Here is a 12,208-nt window from a genome sequence, read left to right as displayed (position 1 = left end):
AAGTTGGCTCAACTTTTTTTTTCTTTACAGTGTAGTTTTAGTTTGAGTTATTTTAGTACTTCAACAAACTAAAAATGAAAATTGGAAAGTAAGTTTAAGTTTTGTAATATTTTAGTTTAGTTTAGATTATTTCGTTTATTTTAGCTATGTTTATTTTATTTCAAGTAATGTAATTTGTTATGGTTTTTGGTTTGAGTTAAAGATAATAATCTTGCTGTATAGTACTTAAAAAAAAAACAAAAAAAAACACACACATGGAAACCTCAAAAGCCCCTGAGAAATGAGAGCTTCCAGAAGCCCGCTGGCTGTGTTCACCTGCCGTTTATCATGGCTGTCAGCTCCAGAACGCCGTCTCTCCTCCTCTGCATGCACAATGTGTCCTTGCTCTCCAGGCTTGACCAATCCAAACCTCTGGATTCACATCTGCATTCACTGTAAAACCTTTCCTCATCTAGCTTAATGAGCTCCTGTTTATCCACAATTTGAAACCAAAGCAAATGCAAGTACACACTATGATGACCTTCAGCGATGAGGATGATGATGGCATCATAACATGAGGCACGTCTGTCTACTTAGAAAGGTGATGTGCACATAAAACAGCCGAAGATTTTCCATCCTTGTAAAAAAACAGGCTGTTTTTACTGTACAATAGACCTTTAAGACAACATTGTGTGTGTTTTGACCTCTAATTACTGACAAACGGAAAATAATACAATAATAGAAATTAAATGTATATATTATTTAAATTTATGTATTATTATAAATTGTGACCCTGGAGCACAAAAGCAGTCTTAAGTCTCTGGGGTATATTTGTAGCAATAGCCAACAATACATTGCATGGGTCAAAATTAGAGATTTTTCATTTATGCCAAAAATCATTAGGATATTAAGTAAAGATCATGTTCCATGAAGATATTTGGTAAATTTCCTACCATAAATATATCAAAACTTAATATTTAATTAGTAATATGCATTGCTAAGAACTTCATTTGAACAACTTTAAAGGTGATTTTCTCAATATTTAGATTTTTTTGCACCCTCAGATTCCAGATTTTCAAATAGTTGTATCTCAGCCAAATATTGTCTAATCAGTCAATGGAAAGATGATTTATTCAGCTTTCAGATGATGTATAAATCTTGTTTTTGAAAAATTTCCCCTTATGACTGATTTTGTGGTCCAGGGTCACAAGTATAAATATTAATATAAATATATTATAAATAATAATAATAATATGATATAAATGATATTTAGATTTTTTTTTTCAAAATCAGGAATCATATCTGACAAGAATAGATATTTTTGAAAAATCTGAGCCAGAAAAGTCCTGTTTAAGACACTAAAGGTGAATTTGGTTTATATCTATATTTGATTTGATAAATATGACAATACTTTCACTACTCGATTAAACACAGTACTAGTTTAAATGTTACGTTTAAATATGCAAATGTGTATTATATAATTAAATATGCACTCATTTGCATATATAACCGAAATCTGAATATTAGATAAAGTCAGGTTCAAAACTCTTGTTTCATTTTGTTTACAAATTAGAGTTATTGGTATTTATTGCGGGGATTTGGGTTTGTTTTTTTATTGCTTAATAAATCCAAAAATAGTCAAAAACCAAAAACATTTTAGGCATAAGACGTTACATAAATCAGATGAATATAATATACACAAATCCCTCTGGGGGAAAAAACAACAACTTCAGAATATAGATAATAATAAAACTAAAAGTTTGGTGTATGTAAAGATTTCTGGCTCATTTTGAGAAAACAGCCTTTAAAAATATGCATTATTAATTGAAATCTACACATGCAAATAGATACAGTTTAATAAAATAACACCTAAATGTGTGTTTTGGATATTTTCTTTCCACTAGTCTGAAGAAAGACATGTTATGGAAGCAAAATTAACCCAAAAAATGACCAGTGTCTATAAAAAGTAATAAATAATATACATAAAATAATAACATAAAAACAGCAAATGTGCCAATAAAATTTACTAACACCCATTAGGTGATTTGCAGGTTTTGCATACACATTTTGCAAACCATAAAACGCATCAGTTCCCTTCATGAATAGTAACTTTACTGTAACAAACAATGTATTATAGATCCTCATTCCAGACAGATATTTCCATGATCATTTCCAGCCACAGGGGGCACCAAAGGACAGAAATCCCACACACGGCACATCATGATAGTTTGTGTGAATGCATAATTCAGACCTGAGCTGTGCCTGCATTAGAGCGGTGGCGTTACATAACCACAGGCAGATTTTAATTGTGCTGCTCATGGCTGATGGAGTTAAATCTGGTCATATTAGCAGTGGATTAACCCACACTGAAAACAGAAAAGAGAGTAAATCACGCCGGGCAGCAGTGAATGTGCATCATGTGCCCAAATTCACTCCTTTATACCTTTACCAAACTTCTGTGCAAAAATAACCCGGATCAAATTTCCCTCAAACTTGCAGTGATGCAATTTTCTAAATGTACTTTGCTAATCTGAGGAAAGAGAGAGAGATAAATTAACTTTCTTACCGCCATAATATGCAGCAGAACAGCACCGCTCTTCCGCTCAGCGTTGGAGAAAATATCATTGGGAAATTCATGGATGGCTGTAAAAAACACAAACACACATTTACAGTCATGCATTTTGGACTGTTTTGGATTAAAAGCTGCAAAAAAGGAAAAAATAATATTAATGAAATCTACTTTTTTTCTACTGTCTTGTTTCCCATTACAAATATCTAAACATTCTTAAATCAAGATACATTTACCTGAAAAGCAAAATTAAGCTTTCTGTTCTGAAAAATGTATCAAAATGTAGTAAGCTTTTTTTCTTAAAATGAGAAAAATGTAAAAGTTTCTATTATATCTATTTATTATATCTATTAATTCCTATATCAAGATACATTTACTTAAGTAAAATGATAAGGTATGACATTAAATCTTGTTTTCTGAAAAAGGTGATCAAAATGAAGTGAGTTTATGCCTAAAACAAGCAAAATATCTGCTAATTAATGAATGCTAATTCTGAATTCTGATTCTAATGGGGTCAGAAAAATAATCTTGTATTCTCTTTGAATTAAGTTTAATTTTCTGACCCCACTGGCAGATATATATATATATTTTAAATCATCGACTCACTTATATTGACACATTTTTCAGAAAACAAGAGTTAATATCTTAAGTCATTTGGCTTTTTAAGTAAATGTATCTTGATTTAAGAACGTTTAGACATTTGAAATGGAAAACAAAACAAAAATACAGAGTAAGAAATGTTTATTTTAATTTTTTTAAATTTACTTATTTTTATTTTATTTAATAAAAATTTAATTTTATTTTTATTAAATACAGTCACAATTACCTTTTTTTATTTTGTGATGAAAAAAAAAGATTTGTGAGAAAGTTTATATCACATTTTTTGAGAAAAAAAACATCTGAATTCTGAGATAAAAAGTCACAATTACATATTTATACGTACTTATATAATTCAAGATATATTCTCTTAAAAGTCCAAATTTCTTGTTTTAAGAATATTTAGATATTTTCATTTGAAAACAAGAGGAAAAGCATGCAGGTGCATTAATCGAATGTGTGTTACTCTATAGAATCAGCATCCATTTAAAAATAAACAGAATCTCACAGTTCAAAACAACATATCTAGTCCACGTCTTTTATCTAACAAACCCAGAAGAGGAGGAATTAATAACTTATTCATGAATAAGTGGCTGATGCATTCTGAGTTTCCCTATGAAACAAACCAATGAGTTGGTATTAAAGATGTTGCCATGTGGTTGCTAAGAAATGTTTTTAGAATGTTGCTTTGCGGTTGCTAGGGCATTCCTATGCAGTTTCATGGGTGTTTGCTTAACAAACTCTTTGACCTTTATCTTGGAGAGAAGAGGTTACATGTTTCCTGACCGATTACAGTCTGATTCTAAGACCAGCACAATGTCCTTAGAAGCATAAAATAGTCCTTGCTGATCACAAACACTCAGACACACACACCGTCCGCACGCAGAACTGTTTAAAGCCAGTCTGATAACGTTTTCTCATGTCTGCTCATACTAGGAGAGCACATCAAGTTTGAGGCCTTTACATGATCTGAATACATAACAGATACAGAAAAAAAGCCAAACTACATATTCTGGTTATACAATCTTCATAATCATCCCAATCGTCCAAAACAGAAAGCAAGAGCACATAACAGCTTGAGGAATGAAAAGTGATACGCGAGGAACAAACCAGCACAAATGGCAGAAGAAACTATAACAGACTGACGGATAAACTGTGCAAACAGAACAAATCACACAAACCGATATGCTTCTGTGTCAATATCTTGCAACATTAGTATCAGATACTGTATTTTCAGTTATTGTATTTTATGAAATCGATAGCTATAAAACATGACAGGATGAGCCAAATGTCTGTTCAAAGCCACTGTCATTTATTTTGTTTATATATCTGATATCAAAGTAAAGCAATAAGCTACAAGAAGTGTAATGCATTAGAACAATAAATAATAAAATGTATTCATTTACAATTGGTATAATCATCTATTATACATACATCTGTACTGTACTACTACTACTATACTACATCTATAATCATCCCTTAATAAAAGAAAGCCAATTTGAATAATATATTACAAAATAAGAGATCTTATAAATGTAATAAAACTGTGTTGTTTCCACCACAGGATAAAAAAAGTCATTTTAATTTTAAAAAATCATTGTAATTTTTTTTTAAATCTCATAATTCTGCATTTATTTTGCGCAATTGTGACTTTTTTTCATAATAGAGAGATATAAACACAGAATTGTAAGAAATAAACCTGCAATTTCAAGAAAAAGTCTGAATTGTGAAATACAGTCACAATTACCTTTTTTTATTTTGTGATGAAAAAAAAAAGATTTGTGAGAAAGTTTATATCACATTTTTTGAGAAAAAAAACATCTGAATTCTGAGATAAAAAGTCACAATTACATATTTATACGTACTTATATAATTCAAGATATATTCTCTTAAAAGTCCAAATTTCTTGTTTTAAGAATATTTATATATTTTCATTTGAAAACAAGAGGAAAAACATGCAGGTGCATTAATAGAATGTGTGTTACTCTATAGAATCAGCATCCATTTAAAAATAAAGAGAATCTCACAGTTCAAAACAACATATCTAGTCCACGTCTTTTATCTAACAAACCCAGAAGAGGAGGAATTAATAACTTATTCATGAATAAGTGGCTGATGCATGAACAGAAGAGAGATTTCTAGCTCACAGCTAGAAGGACTGGAGATGGATAAATACCATCAAATATGACTAAACTCAGAATCAAATAGAAAAATGGGCTGGAAAGTTGAGCATTCAGGATGTTTAGAGCGGTTTGAAATGCCACTTTTGATGGCATGCTTGCATGAGTCGTCCATCTGCTGCATGTTCACTTGACATCCTTTGTTCTCCGATGTTTTCCACACAGATCACTGATAACTGAAAAACAACTGAACTTCCAGAACCAAGTCGTTCAGTCTGAGCTGTCAGCACTAAAGTAGGAGACAGAAAATCTGTGTGAATGTTTGTGGCGGACTGCTTACTGCACAGCATATACTGTACACTGCTAATAATTTAATGAGCTACAGGAATAATACTGAGTGCAGTTAAAAAAAAAAAAATTAATAAAAAAATTAAATTAATAATTTTTTAAAATTAAATTAATAATTTTTTAAAATTAAATTAAATTAAATTAAATTAAATTAAATTAAATTAAATTAAATTAAATTAAATTAAATTAAATATAGCAGTTGATATTGTTTCAAGGTCAAGTTGAGTCTATTGCATTGTGGAATACAATATTCTTCACAGTTTGCCCTGATTGTATTCTGCACATTCTAGCAAATATTGTATGTCATTCAGGTGCATACATGCATACAGAACATTCACATACTGTGTACACCACACATACTGCAAAAAGTACTAGCATGCTATTCCAAACACAGCTGACTTCCAGATAATCCCTGTGCAGCAGGACGTCATTATAAATGGCAGAACATGCAAAAGCGGCCCGTCCCTCACCATGAGTCAACACTGTCTCTCCTCAACCGCCTCTAAGAATAGCAGCATATAGATTAAACTCCTGGACAGATGAAGGTGACTTTTATGCTCCATTTCTGGCAATGGATTCATAAAGCGGCTGCTCATCGTGTGTGCTCTTAGTTTTGCAGGGACCACATCAATATTCCTCGTCTGAAAACACGAGCAAGGATGGCGAAGGGATGCAATGATTAGAGCTTAAATGCTCAATAAATCATCTGTCTGTCTGTTTTCACACTGACGATTTACATGCAACTTTCTAATGTGATTAAAGCAGTGCTGTTAAACCGGAGCTCATGGAAACTGAATACCGTGATTATGTTAATGTGATTAAACTTGTAATTAGAGTAAAAATAATCTCAGTGTAATCCAGAAAGTATGAAAACATGACTGAACAGAAACAGCTTTACATAACGAGGCATTGTGTTTTTATAGCTGCATTTTCAAGAAAACAAAGGACACCAAGTGCACTTGAACCAGTGAACATTTACCATTTAAAACAAATTTATGGTAGCATACTACCATATTATTCTATACTTTATCTGCTGTATATGTAATGCATAAAAACTACCATTCTAAAGTCTGGAAAGCTTAACATTTAAAAACTTTTTTTTTTTTTTTGATAGAAGCCTCTTATGCTCACCAACGCTGCAATTATTTGATTAAAATACAGTAAAACTGTAATATTGTGAAATATTATTATAATTTAAAATAAAATGTGATTTATTGCTGTGATGTAAAGCTGAATTTTCAGCATCATTACTCCGGTGTCACATGATCCTTCAGAAATCATTCTAATATACTGATTTACTGCTCAAGAAACATTTCTGAAACAGTTAATAATGTTGAACGCTGCTGATTATTTTTGAGGAAAATGTGATGCATAGTATTTTCAGGACTCTTTGATGAACAGAAAGTAAAAAAAAAATGCATTTATTTGAAATAGAAATCTTTTTGTAACATTACAAATGTCTTTGCTGTCATTTTTGATCAATTTAATGTGTCCTTGCTGAATAAAAAAAGTAGTTTATATCTTTACTGGATGTGTTGTATACTATATGGTCTTCATTGTCTATGGGACATAACATTTTCACAATGGCATACAATCATATTAAACTTTTATTTTCTCTGTATACAATATGTATTATTAGCGAATACTGCACAATACACTCAATTTCTTAAAAATGGTAAGTGCATGAGTATAAATTACTCTAAATTTAATTCAGCGAGTCCATTTACCATTGTAAAATTAAATTACTAATATTTTGAGAATAAATCAAAATTACCAGAAGAAAGTCGTATCAATATGATGATAATAATAAGCTGATCGTTTTTTCGATTGAGCTGATTGACTTTATTCTCAACATATTACATTCTCATAATTTTTTCTTTTTAAAGCACCATTAAAACGCTATCATACATAGATAATAATTCAAGAAAATTATGTTAAAAATACTATCACCTCTAGTTCATTCTTTTCATTGGACACAGAGGATAAAGCTAACAAACTGCATTGTGGGATACAGTAGCACAGTAGCATTGTGCACAGTATACATATTTTATGCAAGAATAGTTAATTGCATATATGCTATTTCCCATAATTGTGCATATTTTGTGTACAACAGTTGCAGTATGTGAACTGGAACAGAACTGATCCAGTTTCCCTAAACATGTTTGTGTTTCCGTGCATTGCTTCATGAGAACGTCAGTCGTGTGTGTGTGTGTGTGAGTGAACACGTCATGCTCTCCTGAGACACACACTCATCTATGCTCATCATGAATTATATCACAATAGGTCAGTGTGGAGACTCACTGCTCCACTGTGTCGTGGTTAACGTTCCTCCCTCGTTCACGGACGTTTGGGCTCATCGCATTTCTCCAGCTACCAATCATCGCAGGCAATTAGCTAAGCATGACTTTCCCGTCTGAGTATGCTGGGAAGATCGCTCCCGACTCCAGCTAAGCGTCCTACATTGTAATACACGGTACGCTGAACGAGAGCCAAAGATGTCAAGATTATCAGTGAGGAAGGATGAACATGCACTTAAACAAATCATTAGATACGGACGGATGGATGATCGATAGCTTGACCTTGGAGGTTTCCTCCAATGATTTCAGTGTCCGTGATCAGTGTTAAACCTCGCTGTGTAACTCATCCATGGGTTTGTAAGTGAAAGTCATCAGTCTGATTTCTATGGAAGCCTGTTTCCCTCACGGAATAAGAAATAATTGCGACTCTTTATCTCATAATTCTGACACAATTCCAAGTTTATATTTCACAATTCAGACATTCTGAGTTTATATCTCACAATTCTAAATTTATATCTCGCAATTCTGCATTATGCCTCTCAGTTCTGAGTTTTCATCTCACAATACTGCATTTATATGTCACATTCTGCAGTTTATATATCGCAAGTTTTTATTTTGTGATTGTGAGTTTATATATTGCAAATTCTGCATTTATATGTCGCAATTTTATGCTAATATTCTGTTTATTTGTTGCAATTCTGCTTTATACAGTGCCCTCCATAAGTATTGGAACAGTAAAGTCAAAATTGCTCTGTTGACTGTGGAGTCAAGACATTTACAAATATGATTAAAAGATGAATATATATTGATTTATATATTGCAAAAAAAAATTATTTCAATTCTGAGCTTATATGTCGCAATTCTGAGTTTCTATCTCACAACTCTGAGTTTGTCGCTAGCAATTCTACATTTGTCGCATTCTGCATTTATATATTGTTACGCAATGCAGATCAAGAAGGCAGGAAGACGAGGGATTCAGAATAATAAGGTGCAAACGTCTTAAACAGCATAAAAATAACTTTAAGACACGACGTAGACGACTACTGAACTCAAGGCTTATAAAGAACACAAACTAATGAGGAAACAAGATGATTAATACAAGACAGGTGAATGGAATAAATGATGATTAACTAATGACAGGAAACCGACCAAATAAGGACAAACAGGAACTAAACAGAAACCAAACCGTGACATATATCACAGTTCTGTTTATTTCTCTCAAATCTGAGTTAGTCTCTTGCAATTCTACATTTGTCACATTATGCAGCTGTTTAATTCTTTTTTTTCTTTTTTTATGTTTTTATTTTGCAATTATATATAAATTCTGTGTTAATGTCACAATTATGTGTTACGTATTTCTCACAAATCTGACTTTTTTTCTCTGAATTCTGAAGTTAATGGCTAACATATGTTTGTGTTTCCATCACAGAACAAGAAATAAAAAAGGTAATTGCAACATTTTATCGCAAAATACCACCTTTTTTCTCACAATTTCAAGTTTGCAAGATAAGTGTCCTACAGATTGTAATACACAAAACTCTGAATAAGAGCCAATTCAGACTTTTCACCTAGAATTCCGAGTTTATATCACAATTCTGACTTTGTATAGAAAAATAACCATATTTCATTTTTTATCCCGTAGTGAAAACAAGCTTCCATAGATCTCTAAGAAAATCATCATCATTTGAAGCATCATTTACAACAGATGAGTTACACACTGAAGTTGAGTTGGATGAATATTGCATGTCGTCACGTTACAATATAATACAATTAACTTTTAATACTGTAATCTTTCAAATGTATTTGCGTGTTGTGTAAGAGAGATCAGTAGATGGGACATCTGTTACAGTGTGGACAGACACAAGCTCTTTACTAAATCAAAAGGCTTACGGGGACAACAGAACTGCATCTGGACAGATAATAGACTGATTTCACAATGCTGGATGCTTAACAAATGTGCTTACAAAACAACTGGAGCACAAGAGCACACTTTTTACCTATTTAAGGATAAACGTTCTGCGTATGTACAGAAGGGGCAATAGTCAAACCTTTTCCTTTCTAATATATTGTTCTACAAGTCTGGCTAGCGAAGGTTTCCGGCATAAAATAATATACAATATACAAAATATAGATATATTAATGTAACATATAAATACATTTATTTTTATTATTATTATTTCTATTTTTTTATTCTGAATTTCAGATTTTTTTATTTTTTTTAAGAAATAAAAGTAATAATAATAATATTAATTGTTGTTATTATATATTCATAATTATAATTTTTATTTCCTGAATGATTTTAGACCTAATAGACAATCTAAAAATAAGTAAATTTTAATTTTTACATATATATATATTTTTTAAATATTTAAGTTTTTTTATTTTAAAATAATATGTTTTTAAATATCCATTATATACATACATACAGTATAACTTAGTGATAAACTACCAATATTTTTTTAATTATTATTAATAAATATTCAGAATTATAATCCATCATTTAGATTTTTTTGAAAGATATTAGACCGCTTTACAAATGAACTTAAGGAGTAAGGTTTTAAATATATTTACAATCCATATGCTGTATAGGTAACTAGGAAGAACAAAGCTCAGGTTTAAGACAAAAATGTGAATGTGATGATACAGTGTGTGTGTGTGTGTGTGTGTGTGTGTATGTGTGTGTGTGTGTGTGTGTGTGCAGTGAACTTTGAGTGTCATCAGCAGAAGAGGCCGGTGCAGAGAAATCAAATGGCTCAAGAGTGTAATGAACTGAATAATGAAATAATGGAGCAGATGAGAGAGTGAGAAAGAGAAAGACTTGACATCATACGAGAATGACTCAGCTTAATTCACAAATAATGTAGAAATTATTCATATAATACAAGAATTACAGCCCAAAGTCAGAACAACACAAATCTAAAGCTAAAAAATCCTTTTACATTATGCTTAATCATGGATTAAGCGTGATGTTTCACAACTGTTATTTTGAAAGGTGCTTAGCACTGCTTTTAACCACTTATGAAGAGTTATGAAGCTCAGCTCCAGATCTACAGTATGAAACAATGCAGTGCTAGTTGTAACCAATCATAAATTAAACAACATTGCCTGATTAAATATTCATGAGCTTAGTACACTCACAGAAACTCACATTAGTGTCTGAGAGAAACACTGAAACCTTTGCTAAATCAAATTATTAGAGGATTTACATAACATCAAGTAACTTTTGGTATGAAACAAGGCTCAGCTTAAAATTTTGGCATTTTTTAAGGAATTCAAACAATAAATACAATTTTGTGGCTCTTTAATGTGTCGCGATAGATCACTGTAGCGCCTCAGTTCAAGCGGCACGTGAACCGATCATCTCGTCTGCTTTACTACTAGTTACAGCACCAAATAAACATGAATAGCATTAGAAGGTGTGTTGTTTCAACTGCGGAAAGTTGTCTTTTTCAAGCTCAAATCCACCAACGTTAATCAACTCCTGTCTGGTTTGTTTGTCAGACAAAATTGTGGATTCAGTGTTGTAATTCGTCAGATTGCCTGTCAATCAAACTCTTGGCGAATAGTGAATTGCGTGAAAAGCAGGTTGTGTGCTGTAGTTGTCTAATCCAAGTTATTGACCTAGTAAACATGCAAATATGATATTAATCCAGGGTTTACAAATGTACAAATCTTCAAACTTATTTGAAGATTATAAACTAACTACAGTGGCAAACATTGACCAGAAAAACTATGACTCTGGTAACACTTTGAGTAAAATATATAGATTATAAAAACAAAAGTATTTTAATGCATTAATTATGCCTTGTAGTGCATCTTAAAATGCATAATTTTATGATCTCCTTAATAATTGTAACCACAGTTATAATACATTACAAAATGTATCTAATTATTTATGTATCTAGCCTAATTATTAATTATTACACCTATTAAAATGTATAATGCCTTAAAACACAAAATAAACAACCAATTTCAGAAGTAACTGAATGTGAATCTGCAAATATTATAATTAATTTTACCTTTGGTTGTATTTAATATTAAGATATGTAATAAAATAACAATATATGCAATATAATTCATATAATATCTTTAATAAATAGGAATATATAATATATGAATGATATCTTAATCTTAAAAATACACATCATGATATACATAACATTTCAAAAAATAATATATATGTAAAATAATGATAAAATGGTAAAACCTACTGCCTCAAACACTTGAAAGTGTAAACTGACAGAAGAACACATTAGTATAAAATATAAATACATATAAATTAGAGATATTTTCAACAC

At 31.2% G+C, this 12,208-nt stretch overlaps 1 protein-coding gene across 1 annotated transcript in view; it reads right to left on the bottom strand.

Annotated features, from left to right (window-relative positions):
* The window catches only part of slc24a4b (solute carrier family 24 member 4b), a gene marked incomplete at its 5' end in the record, with an annotated part of 40,501 nt that overhangs the window by 15,635 nt on the left and 12,658 nt on the right, over positions 1–12,208 (bottom strand). The window contains one exon of the mRNA XM_079375665.1: positions 2,546–2,622. Coding sequence (XP_079231791.1) covers positions 2,546–2,622 — 77 coding nt within the window. The remainder of the gene's footprint in view (positions 1–2,545; positions 2,623–12,208) is intronic.

This window comes from Barbus barbus (genome assembly GCF_936440315.1).
Source record: "Barbus barbus genome assembly, chromosome: 24".
In the NCBI taxonomy this organism is placed as follows: domain Eukaryota; kingdom Metazoa; phylum Chordata; class Actinopteri; order Cypriniformes; family Cyprinidae; genus Barbus; species Barbus barbus.
This window is presented reverse-complemented; position numbering and strand designations above follow the sequence as displayed.